Source organism: Aquarana catesbeiana, linkage group LG07, assembly GCF_042186555.1.
Source record: "Aquarana catesbeiana isolate 2022-GZ linkage group LG07, ASM4218655v1, whole genome shotgun sequence".
NCBI classification, from domain to species: domain Eukaryota; kingdom Metazoa; phylum Chordata; class Amphibia; order Anura; family Ranidae; genus Aquarana; species Aquarana catesbeiana.
In genome coordinates this window covers 305,291,164-305,318,438 of record NC_133330.1, presented here as the reverse complement: position 1 = coordinate 305,318,438, position 27,275 = coordinate 305,291,164, and the positions used below count along the sequence as shown (strand labels likewise).

The 27,275-nt window shown below is 42.8% G+C and overlaps 1 protein-coding gene across 1 annotated transcript; it reads right to left on the bottom strand.

The window, feature by feature from the left end:
- Nucleotides 1-1,841: 1,841 nt before the first annotated feature.
- LOC141103729 (di-N-acetylchitobiase-like) lies at nucleotides 1,842-27,275 on the bottom strand. The gene is made up of 7 exons (XM_073593638.1): nucleotides 27,072-27,275; nucleotides 25,395-25,533; nucleotides 21,036-21,244; nucleotides 14,063-14,234; nucleotides 11,935-12,032; nucleotides 4,335-4,496; nucleotides 1,842-4,251 (listed from the first exon to the last, which is right to left on the bottom strand). Exons 1-7 carry the CDS (start codon nucleotides 27,192-27,194, stop codon nucleotides 4,066-4,068), a joined length of 1,089 nt encoding a protein of 362 aa, XP_073449739.1. The 5' UTR covers nucleotides 27,195-27,275; the 3' UTR covers nucleotides 1,842-4,065.

Genomic DNA, 27,275 nt, shown 5'->3' with positions numbered 1-27,275 from the left:
TTAAGTTATTACTGCAAGGTTCACATGAAAGTAATTGTTGATGTACCTTCTACATATTACACGCTTACTGCTCTAATTACTGTACATTTCATACACAGGCTTTAGATATGCTCTAGGAAGCCACCAGAGGGTATGTCAGACAATACAATCAAGTGTTTTGCAGATCTAGAGACTTTGATATGTTAAAATCACTATGAAGCTAAGTGGACCCCTGACTGTGGTAAATGCACCAAATCTTGGCATTTTTGGACACCCGGGAAGCACAGGTTCAGCATCCATCCCTGCCTCTAGCAGCCTGTCAAAATCTAGGACAGGTTAAAATACATGGCATCTGGATGCTTTACTGAGCAGTATTTGTGGTCAGAGACATGCCTGGAATGCAGGAATTCTGTGTTCTGTACATACATTCATGAACCCATAGCGTCCTAAACACAAGTACCGCTCTGAAAAGCATCCAACATCTTCCAAGTCCTTAGATAAGATGACTGCATGAGTTTTTTTCTTTTCTTTTTTTTTTTTGAAGATAAATAAATACACATCTTTTGCAGGTTAAAAAAAAAAAAATATGTGCATTTACTATTTTTATTATTGGAAGCCTGTAAAGCATTGCACTACCAATCAGCAGATCACGGGTGCAATCTCAGGCTCCTGCAGATTGTCAGTGTAGCTGTCTGTCTGTCCGTACCTCATATGAGGCAGTTACTGAATTACAGAAAAGGATCATTGAACTACCAAGAGTGCTCATCATCAACTACCAACACCCCCCCTTCTCCGGTATATATGGAGGAGAGGTTATGTAGTTTACAGATGATCACTTGGACAGCTAATAATATTGTTTGGTACACAGAATATAATAATTTGCAAGCAAAATGTATTTCAATCAGGATCATTGGGTGTTTTTCTGTGTTTGCGAAAAATGTTCTTATCCTGGGAAAAAAAAAAAAAAAGCCACCAGTCTAAGGATGAGAAAGCTACAGTATTTATTATCTTCCTGCAGTTCAATTGAAAATTTTTGACAACTTTCTGTCAATTGCAATAAGTTATGTTGACATTAGAGTTGCCACCTCATCCCTTTAAACCCGAACACATATTAATTCCACAGGTTCTGAGGCTGATTAAAGGTGGTAATTGAACACACTTGGTGCCTTATCTGCATTAAATTAGCCTCAGAACCTGTGTAATTCATGTGTGTTCGGGTTTAAAGGGATGAGGTGGCAACTCTAGTTGACATCAGGTAACACTAATACCGTGATTCTCAACCTTGTCCTCAAGTATCCCCACCAGGCCATGTTTGCAGGTTTTCCTTTATCTTGCACAGGTGTTTAAATCAGAGTCAATGGCTTGGTATTTTGGACAGCTATTTTATCTAAGAAAAATTCCCAAACCATGGCCTGTCGGGGGTACTTAAGGACAGGGTTGAGAACCACTGCTCTAATATACAAAGAATAGACAACTGTCAGTTCCTGCATTGATAGGACATTTGTGTCCTGTTTTTTGTTTTTAGGGGGTTTAATTTCTACGTAAGCCTGGCTCACACCAGAAGCAATCCAGTGTGTTTTTATTCTGCATCAAAAAAGTATGGTCCGGGTTTAACATGGATTCCTTTGGCTCTGGTTCACAGCAGAGCAGAACGTTCCAATGGAGTCAACAAAAAGTAGAACATGCTGCATTTTTTTTTCTCAATTGCGGCAAGTCACATATCCTCACCCGGGATGAAGGGAAAAAAAAACAAAACGCCCAGGAACACATCAAAAATGCATCCAGACATTGTAGTATGAACCAGCCTTTAAAGTATTAATTTTAGGTCTACTAGATCTATAACCAACTGAAAGATAAAAATAAACGTTCAAGAATATTTTAATCTAGAAATCATATTCAGTGATGTAAACAGTTTATTAGTCACCCCCTTTCCTTTTAGCCCAACTTTGGGAACTCTGAAATTTTTCCTTTGCAGTGAGGCTAAGCCTGCACAGCAAGGTTTATTCTAGAAAGTAAAAGGCACTTTAACTTACCCGATCCTCCGCTCTCCCAGCAGATGTGTCTCTCCCCCACACTCTGGCAGTGGACTGTTCCTTGGAGTCATAACATCCAATGTAGAGCTTTGGATGCTGCATTGGTCAGGACCTTAGACCAGTGGAACATGGGGGAGAAGACACTGCGGGAGATCGTTCTAGTAGTGTGGACTATTGGAGAATCGGTTAAGTAAATCTGATTTTCTATGCCCCCTAGACCTAAATGGGCAGTTAACCTTTACAGTGGGGCTGCACCTGCATTGCAATGTTCCATTCACAACTAGGAGATTAGGAATGGTAGGCAGAATCGGCAAGATTCTACCCATAATTCCAAATCGTGCCAAACCGCACAACACAACGTACCATTCACCCTGAACGGTGTTCCCAAAAGCAGTGCAATTTTGCAGTGACTTTTGCACAGTAAAATGAGTGTGTAAAAACGCACCCAGTTCAAGGCCAAAATTTGGTCCCTGAGCTTCTGTGGAAAAGCAGTTCTGCACAAATGTGTGATTCACATTTTTTAACCACTTTAAGACCAGATCGTTTTGGATTTTAGGTGTTTACATGTTTAAAACAGGTTTTTCTGCTAGAAAATTACTTAGAACCCCCAAACATTATATATGGTTTTTCTTCTAACACCCTAGAGAATACAATGGCGGTCATTGCAATACTTTTTTTTGCACCGTATTTGCGCAGCGGTCTTATAAGCGCACTTTTTTTGGAAAAAAATCACTTTTTTGAATAAAACAACAGTAAAAGTTATCCCAATTTTTTTTTATATTGTGAAATATAATGTTACGCCAAGTAAATTGATACCCAACATGTCATGCTTGAAAATTGCGCCCGCTCGTGGAATAGCGTCAAACTTTTACCCCCAAAAATCTCCATAGGCGACGTTTAAAAAATTCTACAGGTTGCATATTTTGCGCTACAGAGGAGGTCTAGGGCTAGAATTATTGCTCTCGCTCTACCGGTCGCGGCGGTGTGGTTTGACCACCGTTTTCATATGCGGGCGCTACTCGCGTATGCGTTCGCTTCTGCGCGCGAGCTCGTCGGGACAGGGGGGGGTTTTTAAATTTTTTTTTTTTTTTATTATTTATTTTACAATATTTTATTTATTTTTACACTGTTTAAAAAAAAAAAAAAAAATTGTGTCACTTTTATTTCTATTACAAGGAATGTAAACATCCCTTGTAATAGAAAAAAGCATGACAGGACCTCTTAAATATGAGATCTGGGGTCAAAAAGACCTCAGATCTCATATTTACACTAAAATGCAATAAAAAAAAAAAAAAAAGTCATTTAGAAAAATGACATTTGAAAAAATATGCCTTTAAAGAGGCGTGGACGGAAGTGACGTTTTGACATCGCTTCCACCCAGCAGTGTCATGGAGACGAGTGAGCGCCATCTTGGCCTCACTCGTCTCCAGACACACAACGGCACAGGATGCGATCGCCTCCGCCGCTACCGACGGCTCCGGTAAGCGGCGGAGGGCACCGGATCGCGGCGGGAGGGGGGGGCCCCTCTCCCGCCACCGATAAAAGTGATCTCGCGGCGAATCCGCCGCAGGGACCACTTTTATCTGAAAGCCGGCCGCCGCACGAAAACGGGGATACCGGGGTTATGGCAGCTAGCTGCTGCCATAACAACGATATACCCCTTCAAACTTAGGACGTACATAGTCGTGCGGCGGTCGGGAAGTGGTTAAATCACAAGTGGGCATGACAGCACACCTCTGATCAGGCTGAGGAGAGTAGGCCGAGTTCTCAGCACACAGAGAAAACTAACCACGCTGTGCTCTCATGCCAAGTGTGGTCAGTTTTTGATAGGAAAGCAAAGAGACTGGCAGGATCACCACGGATTTCATAAAAAGGAAGCAATACAAAGAAAACAGGATACTTTTCCATACAAGTACATGGTACAGCAGGCATATATCAGGAATATGAAATGTTGGGTTTACATTTTTTTTTTTTTAAGAATTATCTATGATAGAATACCTAGCATCAAGTCATTTGGGTTTCTGGGCTACAGGTGACGGTTTATCAGCAGCAGTTATGGGGTTAACGCTTTCCACATCGCCTTGGTTTGTTGCTGGGCTACCGGATCATCAGAATAATCCAGGAGGTCTCCATTCCACATCCCAATCCCTCGGAGACCGAGCTTCTTGACATAGGTTGCCTTCAGTGTTATACTTTCCGGATCATCATACCACACCTGATGGATTTTCCCTTTATTGTCCTGAAAAACATTTTATATATTGTCTTAAAGATTGTCAAGGAAAGCAATAAGAGCAAAATACAGCGATAGACAGACATACAAACCTTGTAATTATAAAAAGGAGCCTTCTGCACATCGTCCCATAACCGACCTGTCAGAGAACTGTTCACCTGATTCATAATTATCCTGTAGGGTACTTGGCGGCCTACTGCGTCGCTGCATGGAGCCCCTTGGAATGGACGTTTTTCCAATTCACACGTGTTATCCTTCGAGAAAAACAAAACGTTAGTTCATTAGGAAACAAAGTAGACAAATTTTGATAATTTTTTTCTTTTACCAGCGGTTAAGGAGAGATCACATGCACCATCACTTTACAAGTTCTCTACAACTTTCAACAGTTGCAGTTGGTTTTGGGAATGTACATGTAAGTCCAAGTACTGTAGTTTAGAGGACAATGACTGATTTTGTGAAGTTAGATTTAAAAAAACAAAAAAAAACAAAACAAAACTATTCTTTTCAGCCAAGGAAGCTGCCATACTAGCGTCTTTTTTTTTTTTTTTTTTTTAAAGCCAGTGGAGTGCAAAGCACACCCAAAAACTTCCACCCAGTGCCAAAAAAAGTGCACACACATAAAGAGTGAAACACAAAAACGTGCAACGGGTGTTACACTGATCCTCCACTAGGGAAGGACCTTACCCTGATCCCCCGGGGCGTTAGGCTCCAGACGGGGACTGAGGTACTTCACTTGGGTCCATCTGGCCGAAACCAGATGGACCCCCCTTCTCTGGAAGGTCTGCCGAAACAGACCCACCCAAGTACTAGGTGGGACTCCCCTGAAGGGAGACCCCATGAGAGAGGACGAACCAAGCCAGAAGGCCTTTGTCCACCCCCCTAAAGACTTTCAGAGTAGGCCCGAGGACCCACACCCTACTCATCACACAGTGACAAACGTTTATACACAAACAAAAAAAATACAAAAAAAAGAGCGACAAACGGGGATAAATAAAAAGAAAGTGGGGAGAAGGAAGGTGGGAGAGTGAAAAGTGATCATTGTGTAATACAATGGCCAGCCCTCCGGCCAGGAATAAAAAATAAAAGTTTCCCCTGGTCCTAGCCAAAAGGCTCGGCCCTAGAGGCAGGTGCGAAAAACGTGTGTTGTGGTGAAGTGACAGCACCCCTGAACTGCCACTTCAGGGGCACATTCACCACTGGCTTTTCGTGCAACCCTGACCCCCAGCCCAGACCACAGCAGCCCCCACCCTAGCCAGGAAGGCGTGGAGTTCTGGAAGCTTGGCGAGAGCCCTTTACCATCAGGCCCCATCGTCGCCCCCATCCCTCCTACCCAATTACATTTGGGAAATACTAACCGCTCCACTCCCCCCCCCTCCCCAAAGGAGGAGTAAGTGTTCTCTCCCAAAAAACTGACCGTAGATAGAGCTACCTCAATCTAGGCCAGAAGGCCAAGGACCTGACCCTCTGGGTCAGACACTGGTTCTCCATCCCCATCAGAAGGCTTCCCTTTCGGCTACGAACCGCTCCAGGTTACCTTTACACCAGCAGGTTTTGCATAGCCTCCACCATCCCTGATACCACTTCGCCGTAGATCAGGGACAGAAGCCAGAGCCACCTCCTGGCAACTGATAACAACAGATACTACAAATGATCTTAGCCAAAAGGCCGAGAAGCGCCATGCTAGCTTCTGTTTGATCTACAGCTGCCATAATGCACATTGTCAATGAAAGTGAAAGTAAAACAAAAACCCAAATTTTGGGTTGTCCCCTGAAAAGTAATACAGAGGAAATCTTCCAATGGGGACACTAATTCTGGTGACCTAGGAGTCCCCAAACAATTCCCTTAATTTGCAGGGATTTCCTCACTGTATTTGTTTAACTATGGGACACAGATGGTGAAAAATAAAATAATCTGTCAGGGGTTGTAATAACTTTTTCTCTATCCAAAATGGAAAAAAAAAAAAAAAAAAAAAAAAAAAAGAAAAAGTTACTCTGAGGCTGGGTTCACACCATTGCGAATTGGATGTGGGTTCTCCACATCCAATTCACAATAGCAGGACATTTTTAGCGGCTCTTTATGGAGCCAGTTCACATATCTCCACTGCGGCTCCGATACAAATTTGCACAGGAGCCCTGTGCGTCTTTTGGTCTGTTTCAGGTCCGAATTCGGGCAAAAATTGAAATCGGACCTTAAATGGTGAACAGGGACACACCGGACCCCTGCTGGGAGCCGCATTCGGCGATGGTATGAACCCAGCCTAAATGCCAATTTGTCAAGGGTGGTGATGGTGGTGGTGGTGGTGGGGGGGGTTTGATTAATAGAAATACTTACCCAACTCATAGATCTGCAGACAATGCTCTAGAATGTTGGTGGTAGGCTGGGTCTCCCCCCCTTAACAATGCAGGACCATGGGACCTGCATTGTATATGATGACATCAAAAAGCTGTGACTAGCTAGGTAGTGAGGTGAAGCAGCTTCGGAGGACTGGTGGCATGAAAAGGGGGAAGCCTGCAGGAGGGAGGAATAAGGTAATCATTTGTACTTTTTCCTTTCACCGTGTGTCGTCCCACCACCCGCCAAACAAACTTTTAACCCATGCGGTCCAGCTGACACTAGAACATGTGTCCCCAGTGGAAGATTTCCCCTTTGCTCCCTTTCTGGTGACAGCTCCAATTTTCTTGACTTCAGGTCTACTTTAGATTACTTTTTTTTTTTTTTTTTATAGGACATCCAGTTGTTTGGAGGGAAACCACACTGCAATTTTAGTAAACAAACATTTTGGGTTATTACTACAAATTTTATCTGAAAGTCATTTTTGATGCATGCTAGCTGCTCTGTATATTTACATGTCATATGCGGGCATTAGATACCCTCTTGTGGTTACCTATTGTATAAATCAAGACAAAACAACCAGGACTTTTGTTGACCAAGAGACTAATATAGGATAAAATAAGTGTGGCGCTAAATAATTATGTCCGTTATTGGGCAAAGCCTGACAGAATGGAAATCCGTGAGGACAACAGCTCAATAAAGTATATTTAATGAAACACCAAATAGCTTAGTGGCATACTCGTGGGAGTGATAAATGAATTAAGAAATATGTGAATAGAATGGTCCAAAAAGGAATCCAACTTGTATTATAGGTCAACAGCAATAGGATCAACTCGCTATGAATAATGTGAAAGGGTGAGTGGAGGAATTCTTCCCCATAAATCTCAAATCAAAAAGTGGTAAATAAAACAAAACTTGTGAATAGTGTAGTGACACACATAAAAAGTATAAAAATATGAAACACCATAGTAACATATATTGCTGTCACGGCCAAAAGTCCAGCGGAAAATTAAGGAAATCTAGTAAAACTATAGTCCAAATGACAAATAGAAAGTTTGTAACTGTAAGGAGGAATGGTAAAAGGCCTTAAATCCGGGAATGACGTCCACAGGATAAGGAGCTCTGCATGTAAAAAAAACGGGATAGGCAAAAATACTCTTACCAGAAGTGGTGGACCCCTCGGCCAGCGGCCTGGGGGTCAAACAGGCTTAGGATAGGAAAGAGGGTTCCACAGCAGTTGGAGATGTTGGGAGGGATCCGCAACACTCACCCACTTAGTCTGATTGTTGTGTCGGCAGCTCTTTTCTGTTTTAGTTGGCGCATTATTATTTTACTTTATTATTTAGTCTGATTGTTGTGTCGGCAGCTCTTTTCTGTTTTAGTTGGCGCATTATTATTTTACTTTATTATTTAGTCTGATTGTTGTGTCGGCAGCTCTTTTCTGTTTTAGTTGGCGCATTATTATTTTACTTTATTATTTCCCAACATCTCCAACTGCTGTGGAACCCTCTTTCCTATCCTAAGCCTGTTTGACCCCCAGGCCGCTGGCCGAGGGGTCCACCACTTCTGGTAAGAGTATTTTTGCCTATCCCGTTTTTTTTACATGCAGAGCTCCTTATCCTGTGGACGTCATTCCCGGATTTAAGGCCTTTTACCATTCCTCCTTACAGTTACAAACTTTCTATTTGTCATTTGGACTATAGTTTTACTAGATTTCCTTAATTTTCCGCTGGACTTTTGGCCGTGACAGCAATATATGTTACTATGGTGTTTCATATTTTTATACTTTTTATGTGTGTCACTACACTATTCACAAGTTTTGTTTTATTTACCACTTTTTGATTTGAGATTTATGGGGAAGAATTCCTCCACTCACCCTTTCACATTATTCATAGCGAGTTGATCCTATTGCTGTTGACCTATAATACAAGTTGGATTCCTTTTTGGACCATTCTATTCACATATTTCTTAATTCATTTATCACTCCCACGAGTATGCCACTAAGCTATTTGGTGTTTCATTAAATATACTTTATTGAGCTGTTGTCCTCACGGATTTCCATTCTGTCAGGCTTTGCCCAATAACGGACATAATTATTTAGCGCCACACTTATTTTATCCTACATTCTCATTACAATTAGTCTGATTGTTGTGTCGGCAGCTCTTTTCTGTTTTAGTTGGCGCATTATTATTTTACTTTATTATCAAGAGACTAATATGTTATAAATCACTATGGATCTACAGTGCCTTGAAAAATTGGATTTTTATAACCGCTTACCTGTAAAATCCTTTTCTTTGAAGTACATCACGGGACACAGAGCCATAGTAGTTACTATGTGGGTTATAGGCCAGCTTCAGGTGATGGACACTGGCACGCCCTAAGACAAAAAGTGCACTCCCTATAAAACCCCTCCCATTACTGGGAGTACCTCAGGTTTGTAGCCAAGCAATACACGTGTATACCAGGGAAGGGAGGGATCTCTGTGTCCCGTGATGTACTTCAAAGAAAAGGATTTTACAGGTAAACTGTTATAAAAATCCTATTTTCTTATTGTACATCACAGGACACAGAGCCATAGTAGTTACTATGTGGGATGTCCCATAGCAATGCTAACTGAAGGGAGGGAGACACAACAAAAAGTAGGGCATTAAGAGAGACTTGAGGACTTATACTGCAGCCTGCAGTACACTACGCCCAAAGGCGATACCCTCATGACTTTTTACATCGATTTGATAGAATCTGGTAAATGTATGGACTGAAGCCCAAGTTGCGGCCTTGCAGATCTGAGCCATGGAGGCCTGGTGATGCACTGCCCAAGAAGCACTAACAGCTCTGGTGGATTGCGCTTTAACATGAAAAGGAAGAATTTTCCTCTTTAGACCACAAGCCTGAACAATCACTTGACAAAGCCATTTGGAAATAGTAGATCTTAGACCACAAGCCTGAACAATCACTTGACAAAGCCATTTGGAAATAGTAGATCTTAGACCACAAGCCTGAACAATCACTTGACAAAGCCATTTGGAAATAGTAGATCTTTACGCTGCCTCTCCTCTTTTAGGACCGTCTAGCAATACAAACAAAACATCTGTTTTGCGAATCTGAGCGGTCACCTTTAAATAGACTTTGACCGCCCTCACTACATCAAGGGAATGTAGTGACCTTTCTTCCATAGACCGAGGTTCTGGAAAAACAGAAGGTAGGACAATATCCTGGTTTAAATGAAAACCTGTCACTACCTTTGGTAGGAATCCAGGATGAGGTCGTAATACCACCTTATCCTTATGAATAATCAAATATGGCTCTTTACATGAAAGAGCCGCCAACTCCGATACTCTTCTGGCAGAGGATATGGAAACCAAAAAAATTATTTTCCTCGTCAAGAGGACCAAGGGAATATCCCGTATAGGCTCAAAACGCTGTTTTTGTAAAGCCGACAGGACTAAATTCCAATTAAGGGTTCAGGGGTGTCCTGACTGGAGGATTAATCCACGTTACCCCCTGAATAAAGTTAAGAACCAGAGAGTGAGAAGCAAGAGGCTGTTGAAAAAAATACAGATAAGGTCGACACCTGGCCCTTGGTAGTACTCAAGGCCAGCTTCATTTCCAATCCCATCTGTAGGAATTCAAGGATCCTATGACATATTCTGGAGTTCCAACCCCTGGATTTACACCAGGAGACATATGCCTTCCAGACTCTATAGCAGGGATATGCAAGTAGCGGACCTCCAGCTGTTGCAGAACTACAAGTCCCATGAGGCATAGCAAGACTCTGACAGCCACAAGCATGACACCCAGAGGCAGAGGCATGATGGGACTTGTAGTTTTGCAACAGCTGGAGGTCCGCTAATTGCTTATCCCTGCTCTATAGTATATGACTCTGGAGGCTGGCTTCCTAGCATTAACCAAAGTAGACACTACTGAAGGTGACAGCCCACATTCCTTTAGAATGTGGGTCTCAATAGCCAAACCGTTAAGCGTTTGTAAGGTAGGATGGAATACCGGACCTTGCGCGAGAAGGTCTGGCCACAGTGGCAGGGTCCAAGGGTCCCCTACCGCCATCTTTATGATCTCGGCAAACCAAGATCTCCTGGGCCACCAGAATCACCTCCTTCCCTTCCTACTTGATCCTGCGAAGAAGGCGCAGAAGCAGCAGAACCAGAGGGAACGCATAGATCAGTGAAAACTGATCCCATGGAAAGACCAAGGCGTCTGTTCCGCATGCCAGCGGATCCCTCGTCCTTGACACAAAGTTGTCAACCTTCTTGTTGAATCTGGACGCAAACAGATCCACGTCCGGAACACCCCATCTTTGACATATCGACAGAAAAATGTCGGGGCAAAGGGACCATTCTCCTGGAAACAATTGTTGGTGACTCAAGTAGCCCGCCTGCCAATTTTCTATCCCTGGAATGAAAATCACCGTTAGGCAAGGAACATTGCTTTCTGCCCAAGATAGAACATGATTCACCTCTCTTTGGGCTGCACGACCTTTCGTGCCCCCTTGGTGATTGATGTAGGCCACCGCCGTGGCATTGTCGGATTGGATCCTGACAGGACAATTCCGTAGTCTGAGCGTCCAGGCCTCTAGGGCCAGACGTACTGCCCGAATTTCTAGAATATTGATGGGCAAGGTCCTCTCTGACTTGGACGCCTTCCCTTGGACAGATGCTTCTTCCAGGACTGCTCCCTAACCTAGAAGGCTGGCATCCGTTGCTACCACTTTCCAGGATACTGGTAGAAAGGATCTCCCCTGTTGAAGATTGCTAGATATCAACCACCAATTGAGGCTCTGACGCACCTCGGGGGATAAGCGCATTGGAAAGTTCAAAGCCTGGACCTTCTTGTTCCAAGTTGACAGAATACTGTTTTGCAGCAGTCTTGAATGAAACTGCGGAGGTTTTAAATTTGTTAATTGAAATCATATCCCCTCTCAAGCGTCTCTTCTCCAGAGAGAATAAGTTCAGTGCTCCCAACTTTTCTTCATAACTAATATCCTCCAGACCCTTTATTAGCTTAGTTGCCCTTCTTTGTACTCGCTCCATTTCCAGTACATCCTTCCTGAGAACTGGTGCCTTCCTTCCACTTCACAATTATGTGACACTTTGTGTTGGTCTATCACATAAAATCCCAATAAAATACATTTACCTTTTTGTTTGTAACATGACAAAATGTGATAAAATTTCAAGGGATATGAATACTTTTTCAAGACACTGTAAGTGGACCCCTAACTGTGCTAAGGCGAGAGCCTAAACCAAGAGCAAAGGATGCAAATATATTGTTCAACTACAGCTTTCCCTATGCATACAATAAATTACAAAGCCAATTGTATTTGCAAACAGACCTACAAGAAAAACGTACCTCTGTTAAATTGAGACAGAGATAATCATAACTATACCACGGGACGCCCATTACAAGCTTCTTAGGGTCAATTCCCAAATTAACGAACTGCTGGTAACCTGAAAAAGACATGCAATTTTTAACAAATGACTGCAGGCACCCAAAACCACAACATTTCTAGGATCACCATGTTCTTGCCCCACAAAGGCTCTGTTATAAAATTTGGTATTTGCAAAAAGTTTATATTTCTGTAGGACTAGATACGTTTGGAGTTCCATTATCCATGTCAATTAGCCATCCAAAGACAGCTGCACTCTGAAAAAGTCCATTTTTATTGCGTCATAAAAGCAACATAACACCGCAGCAAGAAACGGTGGTGCATGAGAAAAGTCTACGCGTTTCATGTTACATCAGCACTTAATAATGATTGAGCGCTGATGTAGCGTGAAATGCCTAGACTTTTCTCATGCCCCACAGTGTTTTGCTGCTGCATTATATTGCTTTTATGTCACAATGAAGATGGACTTTTTCGGAGTGCAGCTGGCTAAACTTTTGTTTCATACGCATATTTTAGTCTGACAAACTGAGCTGGCACCCATAGTGCTATATGCTGGGTGTCCAGCGCGCCCCTGTGCCTTTAAGGAGGGGTGGGCTCCCTCCAGACACACCTGCCCTCTGCCTATCTATTATAATGCATGTGCTTCTACTATAGAGTCTCTCAAAGTTTAGTTAGGCCTGCAGATAATACTGGGGTGTCGTGAAGTGGCTCTGTAGCTTAAGCTTGTATTTGCAAACGTGTGCAAACTAAACCCCTGTTTTTAATGCACACTGTTAGACAGGATAATTCGATTGGTTGAAGACTGGTCGGTAAGTTGAGCTGGGAATTTCTTTGGTTTTATTTTGCCTGTGTTGGCCTTCCATGTGCTCCTTGTATAAAGGTCAGCTATAGGTGAGGGCCGTGCCCGTTTGTCTGGATCGCTTGAAATATTGGTGAGGGGATGCACTGGACACCTTTGCTGCCATAGTGCTATGTGCTGGGTGTCCAGTGCGCCCCTGTGCCTTTGGGGGGTGGGCTCCCTCCAGGCTCACCTGCCCTCTGCCTTCTCATTATAATGCATGTGCTTCCACCATGGAGGCTCTCACTGTTTAGCGTTAGCACTGCAGATAATACTGGGGTGCCGTGGAGTGGCTCTGCAGCTTATGCATGCATTTGCAAATGGGTGCAAACTAAACCCCTGTTTTTAACGCATACTGTTAGACAGGATAATTCGGGAATTCCACATCCTTGCCGCTCCTATAGTAAAGGACCCTCTACGCAGTTTAAGGCTAAACCTCTTTTCTTCTAATTTTAATGAGTGGCCAGGAGTCTTGTTAAACTCCCTTTCACAAAAAAGTTTTATCCCTATTGTGGAGTCATCAGTATGGTATTTGTAAACTGAAATCCTATCCCCTCTCAAGCGTCTCTTCTCCATAATAATATCAGTGCTCGCAACCTTTCCTCATAACTAATATCCTCCAGACCCTTTATTAGCTTTGTTGCCCTTCTTTGTACTCGCTCCACTTCCAGTACATCCTTCCTGAAAACTGGAGTATTATAGAGCAGGAGAATTATCGTTTTATCTCTGGAGTTGATCCCCTTTTTAATGCATGCCAATATTCTGTTTGCTTTGTTAGCATCAGCTTGGCATTGCATGCCATTGCTGAGCCTATCATCTACTAGGACCCCCAGGTCCTCTTCCATCCTAGATTCCCCCAGAGGTTGAGCTGGGAATTTCTTTGGTTTTGTTTTGCACCCATGTGGAGCATTGTGTGCAGGACCGTGTCGGCAGACCAACCCAAAACAGCATAACAAAATTGGAATTGTAAGCCATCCAAAGAAATACAATTCAAATTGCCGGGATTATCTCTCTTAAAAACGCTCATACACCTTACAATCTCTTTTGAAAAATCTTCAAATATATAGCTGATCCTAAGGAAGTGTGTGGAATTCCTGATGGTGTGGCACACCCCTCCCTCTGTTGACAGACATTGAAAATCAGCTCCTCTGGGGCAGGGACTAAAGACAAATCTTCTATGCACTGTGTGAAGCATTGTGGAATATACTGGAAATAATAAAAACCAACATGTCATCACACAACTCTGCACTCACCGGTTATGGTTTGGTTAAATGGTGCGTTGGCTCGAGCAATACATTCAGTCCAGATTTGAGATTGCTCATCGTAGGACATTACAAACAAAAAGTCAGACAGCTCTGCTATGGCAGAATAGTTGTAGCAACGATTATCCACACAATTGGGGTTCCACGCAACATCGAACGTCACCTGCAATTAGAGTAACAGAAATTGTAAAGTACATCTGAATGAACTCATGCTATACATTAAAGCCTAGCTCCCACCCAATTTTTATTTTTGGACAAGGAGAAGAAGGGATTGACGTCTGACCAGGTGTCGTGGCTCCTACTAGGTGGGGGGGGGGTTCTCCTAACTTCCTCTCGGTATGGAGTGGTGGGTGATCTCTCCAGTAGGTACACAAGACTGCAAGCAAATACAACCTGCCTAGGAAAACCCGACCCTTCACACTTAATTTTGACCTCAAATTTAGTTTTAGTCATAGTCTTTTGACTAAAATGCCATTTTCGTTTTATACATATTTTAGTCATCTGAATTGTTTTAGTCGTATTTTAGTCAACTAAAATTGTGTTATTCACCGAAAATATTTTTGCAGAAACTAACACAGTTGCCAAGGCATTTTGATATTTGCATAAGTCCACCCAAAAGCCAGCACACTGCTTGCACCAGGGCCAGGAGCTCTTGAGAGGAGTGCGGAGACATTGTGCTGTGATGTTTTCAGGAAGCTGTGTGCAGCACCCCACTGGCCCCTCCCACCAGCCACGATCTGCCTGCATTGCATAGAGAAGCACACTCATTAGTCCAGAGGACCTCAGTTCCTGTGTTATAATGCATAGTACACAGGAATAAGTTTAAGCAACTCAACTATGCATGAAAACATAGGAACTGAGGTGCAGAAAAATGGCAGGTGCTCTGGACTGAGGAGTCAAAATTTGAAATACATGGCAGTAGCAGGAGGCAGTTTGTTTGCTGAAGGGCTGGAGAGCGGTACAATAATGAGTGTCTGCAGGCAACAGTGAAGCATGGTGGAGGTTCCTCGCAAGTTTGGGGCTGCATTTCTGAAAATGGAGTTGGAGATTTGGTCAGGATCAATGGTGTCCTCAATGCTGAGAAATACAGGCAGATATTTATCCACCATGCCATACCATCAGGGAGATGTGCGATTGTCCCCAATTGTATTCTGCAGCAGGACAATGACCCCAAATATACAGCCAACGTCATTAAGAACAATCTTCAGTGTAAAGAAGAACAAGGAGCCCTGGGAGTGATGATTTGGCAACCAAACAATAATCTCCTGCGCTCCAGTGTTTTGCTAGACACGGATGGTGTGATCCATTCTTTAATAGAAGGCAAAGTCTATAGTCTTGCAGCCCTCTTCAGAACAATGGGTATTCGTACAACTAAAGAGAAAATAAAAAGAGAAGAGGGCGCAGTGACCTAGTACATTACCAATGTAAAAGTTTTATTAAAAGTATAAAAGCAATGGTACTACTCACAAACGAGCATAAAAAACCAGGCTTATCTTAGCAGTCACAACTGCATCCCTTGGCACCTGCAGACAGGACCTGATGACAAGAGGTAGATGATGGCATGCCAAACGGCTGAACACTCCATTCATTTACCTCACACCGTCTTCCCTTAGGTCTTACAGGACATCCCTGTATCTCCTGTACCCCAGTATACCATTTTACACTCCCATAATATTTTGATACTAATTATTCGATATATACAATTTCTCATAGTGAGCACACCATACAAGATTTATGGGCAACTCAGGATACCATGATTATTGTTATATCAAAATATATATATATATATATATATATATATATATATATATATATATATATATATATATATATATATATATATATATATATATATATATATATATATATATATATATATACACACACACACACTTATCTATTTCATCACAGTGAGTACACCCTGCAAGACCTAGGGGCAACATTTGGGTCCCCATTTCTTTTCTTTTTCCTTTTCATGCTTTGTTGGACACTTCTGTACCCCTTGCACTAGAGTATACTATCTCATATTTTCAGGATACTGTTACATCTATTACTGTAGATCCACATATATACAGTTATACTCATATATTTCATTATATTGAGTACACTCTGCAACGATCCTGGGTGACACTTGGGTCCAATCCTCCCCTCCTTTTTTTCCCCATCTCCTTGCCATGCCTGCCCTACGCCAGACCTCGGTCCTCCACGCTTTGGTCTTCGTCCCTTCAGCTCCCGTGGGAGATGTTTTCTGCTCACCATTGCCGGGGGTCGGCCCCTGGAGCCAATCACCTGTCAAGTGAGTATGGGATCACTAGTTCTGGCTTCATACTCTTGTCCAATCATAACCTACACTACAATCTACTTTTTTACTTGTTGTTACAGACATCAGATATACACATCAGCCCCTGATAATGCAAGAAGAGCTCGTGAAACGCGTCGGGTTAGAGATGTATCATGTATATCTGTACTCATAATACTTTGATGTTATGTCAATATGGCTATGTTTTTAGGGCTATCATGTTATGCTGCTGTTCTTATGAATTTGCCACTTATACAGTGGCTTGCGAAAGTATTCGGCCCCCTTGAACTTTTCAACCTTTTGCCACATTTCAGGCTTCAAACATAAAGATATCAAATTTTAATTTTTTGTGAAGAATCACCAACAAGTGGGACACAATTGTGAAGTGGAATGAAATCTATTGGATATTTTAAACTTTTTTAGCAATTAAAAAACTGAAAAGTGGTGCGTGCAAAATTATTCGGCCCCTTTACTTTCAGTGCAGCAAACTCACTCCAGAAGTTCAGCGAGGATCTCTGAATAATCCAATGTTGTCCTAAATGACTGATGGTGATAAATAGAATCCACCTGTGTGTAATCAAGTCTCTGTATAAATGCACCTGCTCTGTGATAGTCTCAGGGTTCTGTTGAAAGCGCAGAGAGCATCATGAAGACCAAGGAACACACCAGGCAGGTCCGTAATACTGTTGTGGAGAATTTTAAAGCCGGATTTGGATACAAAAAGATTTCCCAAGCTTTAAACATCCCAAGGAGCACTGTGCAAGCGATCATTTTGAAATGGAAGGAGTATCAGACCACTGCAAATCTACCAAGACCTGGCTGTCCCTCTAAACTTTCAGCTCAGACAAGGAGAAGACTGATCAGAGATGCAGCCAAGAGGCCCATGATCACTCTGGATGAACTGCAGAGAACTACAGCTGAGGTGGGAGAGTCTGTCCATAGGACAACAATCAGTCGTACACTGCACAAATCTGACCTTTATGGAAGAGTGGCAAGAAGAAAGCCATTTCTCAAAGATATCCATAAAAAGTCTCGTCTAAAGTTTGCCACAAGCCACCTGGGAGACACACCAAACATGTGGAAGAAGGTGCTCTGGTCCGATGAAACCAAAATCGAACTTTTTGGCCACAATGCAAAACGATATGTTTGGCGTAAAAGCAACACAGCTCATCACACTCAACACACCATCCCCACTGTCAAACATGGTGGTGGCAGCATCATGGTTTGGGCCTGCTTTTCTTCAGCAGGGACAGGGAAGATGGTTAAAATTGAGGGGAAGATGGATGCAGCCAAATACAGGACCATTCTGGATGAAAACCTGTTGGAGTCTGCAAAAGACCTGAAACTGGGACGGAGATTTATCTTCCAACAAGACAATGATCCCAAACATACAGCAAAATCTACAAAGGAATGGTTCACAAATAAACGTATCCAGGTGTTAGAATGGCCAAGTCAAAGTCCAGACCTGAATCCAATCGAGAATCTGTGGAAAGAGCTGAAAACTGCTGTTCACAAACGCTCTCCATCCAACCTCACTGAGCTCGAGCTGTTTTGCAAGGAAGAATGGGCAAGAATTTCAGTCTCGATGTGCAAAACTGATAGGGACATACCCCAAGCGACTTGCAGCTGTAATCGCAGCAAAAGGTGGCTCTACAAAGTATTAACGCAAGGGGGCTGAATAATTTTGCACGCCCCACTTTTCATTTATTTATTAGTTAAAAAAAGTTTCAAAAATCCAAAAGATTTCGTTCCACTTACCAATTGTGTCCCACTTGTTGGTGATTCTTCACAAAAAATAAAAATTTTATATCTTTGTTTGAAGCCTGAAATGTGGCAAAAGGTTGAAAAGTTCAAGGGGGACGAATACTTTCGCAAGCCACTGTATTTATGACCTGTATTGGATGACAATGATTCTAATAAACTTTGAAATTTTTCATACTATCACATTTATTTACCTGTGATCATCATGGACACTTCATTTAAAGTCCCATGGGCGAATTTTTGTTTTTTTCTGCACTGGAATTAAGGGGCCAAGCCCAACCCCTGAAAATATCCCCACACCATATTCCCCCTCCACCAAATAATTTAGACCAGTGCACAAAGCAAGATCCATAAAGACATGGATGAGTGAGTTTGGGGTGGAGGAACATGACTGGCCTACACAGAATCCTGACCTCAACCCGATAGAACACCTTTGGGATGAATTAGAGCGGAGACTGCGAGCCAGGCCTTCTCATCCATCCAACATCAGTACCTGACCACACAAATGCACTTCTGGGAAGACTGTCCACAAGGTTTAGGAGTGCGTCTATGGGAATGTTTGACCTTTCTTCCAGAAGAGTTGAAGCTGCAGAAGGGTTGGCCAACGCAATATTGAACCCTAGGGACTAAGACTGGGATGCCAATAATTATTTGATCCCCTGCAGATTTTGTAAGTTTGCCCACTAACAAAAAAATAAAGGGTCTATAATTATATATTTTTATCCTAGGTGTTTTATTATATAATTTTATCCTAGGTGTATTTTAAATGATAGAGACAGAATATCAACCAAAAATCCAGAAAAAAACACATACTATAAATTAAGTTGAAGTACAGTGAGTTAAAAAAGTATTCGATCCCCAAGCAAAACATGACTTGGTACTTGGTGGAGAAACCCTTGTGGGCAAGCACAGAGGTCAGTGACCATTTTTACACACATTTCAGGAGGGATTTTGTTCCACTCTTCTTTACAGATCTTCTCTAAATGCCTAAGATTTCTTGGCTGTCTCTTGGCAGCTCGAAGTTTCAGCTCCCTCCATAAGTTTTCTATAGGATTAAGGTCTGGAGACTGACTAGGCCACTCCATGATCTTAATGTGCTTCTTCTTAAGCCACTCCTTTGTTGTGTTGCCTTGGCGGTAGGTTTTGGGTCATTGTCATGCTGGAAGACCGGTCCATGACCCATCTTCAGTGTTATGGCTGAGGGAAGAAGGTTCTCATCCAAGATATTACAATTCATGGCCCCATCCATTGGCCCTGGTCTCATCTGATCACAGAACTTACTCCCTACCTTCTCTGAATCAACCAAAATTGAGCGGGCTTTGATGGGGGCCCAGATGTAAGGCGGGCTTTGATGGGGGCCCAGATGTAAGGCGGGCTTTGATGGGGGCCCAGATGTAAGGCGGGCTTTGATGGGGGCCCAGATGTAAGGCGGGCTTTGATGGAGGCCCAGATGTAAGGGGGGCTTTGATGGAGGCCCAGATGTAAGGGGGGCTTTGATGGAGGCCCAGATGTAAGGGGGGCTTTGATGGAGGCCCAGATGTAAGGGGGGCTTTGATGGAGGCCCAGATGTAAGGGGGGCTTTGATGGAGGCCCAGATGTAAGGGGGGCTTTGATGGAGGCCCAGATGTAAGGGGGGCTTTGATGGAGGCCCAGATGTAAGGGGGGCTTTGATGGAGGCCCAGATGTAAGGCCTCCAGGTAGCCATATTGCATTTTACAGAAAATGACAGCACTGCAGATTGAAAAGCAAAGGTAATTTTTAGTAACCTTCAATAACAATATGACTTGTGTTGCAATTGTATGTTATATATTTTTGTATTTTATTTGCCACTTTTTTCCCACAAATGTGGAGTTACCCCTTAAAAGCAACTTTAGTTTCTGTTCTTTCGAAGGTTAAACATGATAAATCTAATATTTGGCAGACAGCATGGCTTTATTACTGTGTTGCACAATAAAATGGCTTGGGGGGGGGGGGGGGGGGGGGGGGACAAGGTTGGTGTTTGCAGTAACAGGTGCCAGAATGAGCTCTCTGTCTGACAGTACACAAAGCACATAGCTTGCTCAGCAACTATGCAGCCCGAAGTCCTGGGCACCGATGTAAACGCACACATCATGCACAATGGATGTTCCTAATGCTGATCTTATTAACGTCCTGAATTACAAGCGGATACTCTGCCAGATTTCTGCAGTGTTGTAGATCAGGAGCCTCCAAACTACAGCCCGGGGGGCCACAACCGACCCACCACAAGATGTTATCCATCCCACAGCTAGGGTCAGTGGCGTATCCCCAGATAGTGCAGTGCTTCCGATGGGAACCCTGATCTAAGGCGGGCTTTGATGGGGGCCCAGATGTAAGGTGGGCTTTGATGGGGGCCCTGATGTAAGGGGGGCTTTGATGGAGGCCCTGATGTAAGGGGGGCTTTGATGGAGGCCCTGATGTAAGGGGGGCTTTGATGGAGGCCCTGATGTAAGGGGGGCTTTGATGGAGGCCCTGATGTAAGGGGGGCTTTGATGGAGGCCCTGATGTAAGGGGGGCTTTGATGGAGGCCCTGATGTAAGGCAGTATAGGGGAAGTCTAATGTGATTGGGGGGGGGGGGGTACTGATATGAAGTTTATTAATTTAAATTTTATTCATTCATTCAGAAACAGATTATTTTCATCCACAATAGGAATTGAGCTCCCAGCTGCTGACCCGGCAAGAAATTTAAAAGCAGAGTTATTATGTCACAAGGAGTAATAAAAGCTGTTTTCTGCTACAGGAACAAGGTCATAGAAAACAACATGAATAATCTAGAGGCAGCAAGATATGTATGGGGGGTAAATTTAGGCCAAGTCTATAAAAATCCTTTAAACTCAGTGACTGGTGCTCTCTCAACAAGCTGTAAGTAAAAGTATCTTTGTCACCTGAGATCCTGGGATTTCTCTGTGGAAGGTCTCTGTGGTTTCCTTCACCAGATCCGTTAGAGCGTAATACTCGGGTGTATTTGGAAGTATCGGTTGTTCAATATCCAAGTTGATCCCATCCATATACTGAGTCTTGGCCAGTTTCACCTTCCCTGCAATCCAGGCAGATCTCTGCTTTGGGTCTATGATTTCCTTCACTGGTACATCACCTACATATAGAGAGAATTAATGCGCAACTCAACTTTTGTTGAGAAAAAAAAACACTCCCCTCTGGGTGATCTATGTACATTGCAAGGATAACAAACTTTGTTGCAGATTCCTACCTTTTGTTATTCTAAAGAAATCCCTGTGTGTTAGTCAGTGACCATGTGAAAAAATGAGTCTAATGGGAGTGGTTTCATAATTATCAATCAGCTGCTGCACCTGCAGGGCTCTAATGAGGAAAGCTGCTGGGTCTGCATCTCTTTAGGCGCGATTTCCTATTGGGAGTAGCTCACCAAAAATGACATTTTTGTTGCAGGGGATGCCTGAAATTTTACTTGTATCTTAGTGCAGCCAATCACACAAGCAGGAAATGATGTTTCTGGAGGACATTTTATGTACAGAACACCCCCAGGTAGCCATATTGTATTTTACAGAAAATTACAGAGCTGCACATTCAAAAGGAAAGGTAATTTTTAATAAAATTAAATTACAAAATGTATATGCTATACTATTTTTTTTTATTTGTGATCTTTTTTTTTTTTGAAGAAAGTGGAGTTGCCCTTTAACGCAAAGAATATTTAGGATCGCTCCAGGGAAGGTTACAGCATTAACAGGACAAGTTCAGTTTTTTCTTTTCTTTTAACAAAAATATCTAATGCGCTCCAGGCCCTGGATCAATTAAAGGCAACGTTTAGTGGTTTTGCATGTACTTCCCCTATGGTCAGGATTAAAAAAAAATAACATCAGGTGGAACTTTAGAGATGAATTTCCAAGTCATCTTTATCTACTTTGCTGAAAAGGCCTGCTCGCAGTACCTCGGTACCTGTAGCCAGCCCATCGGAGTACCTCGGTACCTGTCGCCAGCCCATCGGAGTACCTGTCCCCAGCCCATGTCTCAAAGAATATACGTTGGGGTGTTTGCTTTCCAAAATAGAAAAAGGGTGTCAGGAAAATATATATGTAATTTATACTCCCTGCATGTTGGGCCTCTCTATGTGGCCAGGCTGTGTAAAAATCTCACACATGTGGTATCGCCGTACTCGGGAGGAGTAGCAGAATGTATTTTGGGGTGTCATTTTTGCTATGTACATGTTATGTGTTAGAAAAAGCTTATAAATTGACAACTTTGTGTAAGAAAAAATACGTTTTCATTTTCTTTCCACATTTTCCAAAAACTTGTGGAAAAAAATGACAAGTTCAAAAGACTCATTATGCCTTATAGAATGTATGTTTTGGTGTTTTGCTTTACAAAATGGGGTCATTTTGTGAATAATTTCACTGTCCTGGTGCTCCAGGACTTTCAAAAGTGTAATAGGTAGGAATGAAATTAGATGTGTAGATTATGCTCCTAGAACGCTTGATGGTGCTCCCTGCATGTTGGGCCTCTGTATGTGGCCAGGCTGTGAAAAAGTCTCACACATGTGATAACGCCATACTCAGGAGGATTAGCAGAATGTATTTTGTGGTGTAATTGAAAGTATGAATATGCTGTGTGTGAGAAATAACTTGGTTTTTTTTTGTTTTGTTTTTTTTTTAAAAAGGATTTATTTTTACTAAGAATTGTGGGGAAAAAAATTACAACTTCAAAAAACTCACTATGCCTCTTACTAAATACCATGGACTGTCTGCCTTCCAAAAAAGGGTCATTTGGGGGGTATTTGTACTGTCCTGACATTTCCGGGCCCTCAGTACATCAGGTGTAATCAATTTTTAAAAGGGGTTGTAAACCCTTGTGTGTTTTCACCTTAATGCTTTAAGGTGAATTAACACCTGGCAGTGATCAGCCCCCCAGCCCCCCCGTTTTACTTACCTGAGCCCTGTATTTCCCTCGCCGGGGATGCGCCATCCCTCTCTCCACAGGGTCCCCGCTCTTGATTGGATAGATTGATTGACAGCAACGAGAGCCAAGGGCTGTGCTGCCGTCAATCAAATCCAATGGCGCAGGGGCAGGGCCGAGTCCGGCATTCGTGCCTATGGACGCAAATGCTGGATTCAGGAGAGCGCCCGCAATGTAATCCCTCTAGGAGAGTGCTTTTCCTAGGGGGTTATCTGATGCAGAGAGGAGCCACAAGAGCCACCGAGGGACCCCAGAAGAGGATGTTCGGGACCACTCTGTGCAAAATGAACTGCACAGTGGAGGTAAGTATGATATTTTTTTTTTTTTTTTTAAATAACAAACGAACCCTTACAATCACTTTAAGCCTTTAAACCCACAAGTGTTTTTTTTTTATTTTTTTTAACACTACTATTCCTTTATATTGGCTTTTGAAATTGGATGAAAGGTTCAGCATTGGGAAACACTTTTTTGAAAGAGAAAAAGTGAATTTTATATACAATTATAAAGATCAGACCAAAATGAGGGACAAATGAGGAGGAAAGAGGGACAGAGGGACATTTCTCCAAATCAGGGACAGTTGGGAGCAATGCATATCTGCAGTTCTTCTTGCTCACTAGGGCTTATTATTGTGACATTTGCAACACAGAAGCCCCTGGCTGGAAACTAATTATAAGGCCTCCATGCACACTGGACGTTAAAATAACGTTATAAAAACGTCAGCAGCTTTGCATTGAGTTTTTCAAGTTTTTTGCTAAATCTTTTTTTAGCGTTTTTTCCGCGTTAGGGGTTTTTTTTTTTTTTAAGAAAATTTTTTTTTTTCCAATGGATCAAAAACATTAAAAAACGCTGGTGAGCGACATTTTTGAGCGTTTATCAGCATTAGAGCGTTTTTACAGCTGAAAAACGTCTCTCAGAACCCACTAGTTTTGTTTTTTTTTTACTGCTCAAAAACGCCACTGCCCAAAACTGCTGAGAACAGCCTATGTGTGCATGGACACATAGGATAACATGACGGAGAGTTCAATGACGGTAGAAAAGACCGTCTATAGCCAAAAAGAACTGCTGTAAGAACGTCAAAAAACCTCCAGTGTGCATGAGGCCTTAGGAGAGATAAGAAGGGGGATGGGCAGGGGGGAGGAAGGGGCTGTTTTCGTCCTGCAAGACCGGCCTGAGGGATTTTGTATTTTTCTACTTTTGTATATTTTTTGGTCTCGTTGCCTTTCGGGGTTGCTTTTGTAACTGTTCTGTTACTAGAGCTGCACGATTCTGGCAAAAATGAGAATCACGATTTTTTTTGCTTAGAGGATAGATCGCGATTCTCTCACGATTCTCGCGGCGTAACATCATCTTTCACATTAAAACAAAAAAATTGTGCTAACTTTACTGTTTCGTTTTTTTTAATTTATTGAAGTGTATTTTCTCCCAAAAAATTGCATTTGAAAGAGCGCTGGGCAAATACAGTGCAACATAAAATATTGCAGCAATTGCCATTTTATTCCCTAGGGTCTCTGCTAAAAATAAATATATATATATATATATAATCTCTAATGTTTGGGGGTTCCAAGTAATTTTTTTTAGCAAAAAATATTGATTTTAAATTAAGAAAGAAGTGTCAGAAAAAGATTTAGACTTTAAGTGGTTAAACTTCCTGCATTTACACCTTGTTTAAAGCTTGGCAGATTGCCCAGGTTATTTGTTTACACAGAGAAGTTTATCCCTTTGATCTAAGAAGGAAGTTAGATACAATGTTTCAAGTTCTAAACTTGGCAGACTGCCTGGATGTTTTCTTTTGAAAGCTGAGCAAACAGATAATCTCTCCACTTGTTTATATGAAAGAATCGGCAAACTCAGCAGGAGAGATTGTCAGGGGAGGTGAATCGAGATCACGATTTTTTAACGATTAATTGTGCAGCTCTATCTGTTACCTTTTCTATTTTCTACAAAATAAAACAGAGATTTTAAAAACAAAAAAACAAAACAAACAAAAAACAACCAACAAAGTGTTTAAGCCTGCCGGATGCTCGCAATATATTCATCTGTCCAGCAATGACTTAAACCAGGGATGTGCAATTAGTGGACCTCCAGCTGTTGCAGAACTACAAGTCCCATGAGGCATAGCAAGACTGACAGCCACAAGCATGACAACCAGAGGCAGAGGCATGATGGGACTTGTAGTTTTGCAACAGCTGGAGTTCCGCTAATTGCATATCCCTGAATTTTAAACCCTTTTCAAAGCATTAGTGAACCAGATCACGAGTCCTGTAACACCGTTTATCGAGCCCATCAAATCATCAAGCTATTTTTAATGCCATTCTCACCCTTTAGCACGAATCTTGCTCCTTTGGAGTGTGCAAAGCACATCAGTTCGGGGTCATAAGGTGCAAATAAAGCCACTGTGGTCACCTTAGACCAATCATAGCGCTTCCAGTTTTTGCCACGTACATAGAAGACAAAGACCTAGAAAGAGGAACATAATGAGGTGATTGGTGTTTTATCATATTTTGCTTATCCTGAAGAACCAGCAACACCCCATAGAAGTACCCGCAGCTCATAGTGCAGGGACAGACATTAAAAAACATTAGCATTAGACTCCAGTATGAGACGCGCTTCACAGCATTTTTATCTCGGGGTGCACTGCAGAGTCTGACCAATGCCACCGCCTGTCCAACTCACCCGTTAAGTTCAATGGGGTCATGCCACATGCATTTACAAAGCAGTAGTGCAGCATTAAAGGGTTAAATCAGGTGGTGGAGAGACAATACAATGCTAACTCATCGCCTGTCCAATGTCCGCTGAAAAGCGATCTGAATGCGAATCACTCTTCAGACGGCACTGCACTACTCCACCACAAGTGTGAAAGAGTTCGAAATGCATGGAAAACAGCCCATCTCATCCTCTTCCTGATCAGCAATGTCAAAGAATATGTAGCTATAACACTCTGCATCCCATAAGACAACAACCAATCAGATGTCAGTGCTCTTCTCCTATCTCTGCTTTTTCCAGAACAACAAAATTATTGGAAACGCTCATCCCTGAAGTTTGCATCCCCCAGATCAATAACCAGACGCCAGCACTCATCTTCTAACGCCGCATCCCACACAGCAAGAACCAATCAGATGTCAGCGCTCATCAACAACCTCTGCACCTCTTCCAGTTCAATAACCTGTTAGATGTCAGCACTCATCTCAGAACTCTACATACTGCAGATCAATAACCAATCATATCCCAGAATTGATCTAACTCTGCACCCCCTAAATCAATAACCAATCATATCCCTGAATTGAACTAACTCTGCACCCCCCAATCAATAACCAATTAATCTGACTCTAGTTTTTGATTGGGGGGGGGGGGGGTTTACATAGTTAGATCAGTTCTGGGATATGATTAGTTATAGATTGGGGGGGGTGCAATCATATCCCAGAATTGATCTAACTCTGCACCCCCAGATCAATAACCAATCAGATGCCAGCGCTCATCTTTTAGCTATGTATCCTACTGATCGATAACCAATCAGATGCCAGCGCTCATCTTTTAGCTATGTATCCTACTGATCGATAACCAATCAGATGCCAGCGCTCATCTTTTAGCTATGTATCCTACTGATCGATAACCAATCAGATGCCAGAATTAATCTAACTCTTCACACCCCCCCCCCCCCCTCAAAAACCAATCTCAGCTCTCATCAACAACTTCTTCATCTCTTCCAGATCAATAACCAATCAGATGTCAGCTCTCATCTCCGAACCCTGCACCCCCCACAGATCAATAACCAATCAGATATCAGCTCTCATCTCCGAACCCTGCACCCCCCACAGATCAATAACCAATCAGATATCAGCTCTCATCTCCGAACCCTGCACCCCCCACAGATCAATAACCAATCAGATGTCAGCTCTCATCTCCTAGGTTGCAGTGCAGGGATGAGAGCTCCTGTGTGATTGGCTCTGGGCTCGGTGATAGAAGGAGAAGCAGGAAGTTACAATGTAACAATGTACCTCGGAGTCCCGGGAGTGTTGGATGGGATCGCAGAGAGCCGGATCGGAGCAGGGACAGGCAGCCAGGCACACAGCAGCCCCGATCATCAGGATCATCAGACACACAGCACTCATCTCCCCCATCCTTCCCGCACACTGACCGCCCTGCCTGGGAGACACACCGGGGGGCGGGGACTGACCAACAGGGGGGCGGGGACGGATGAT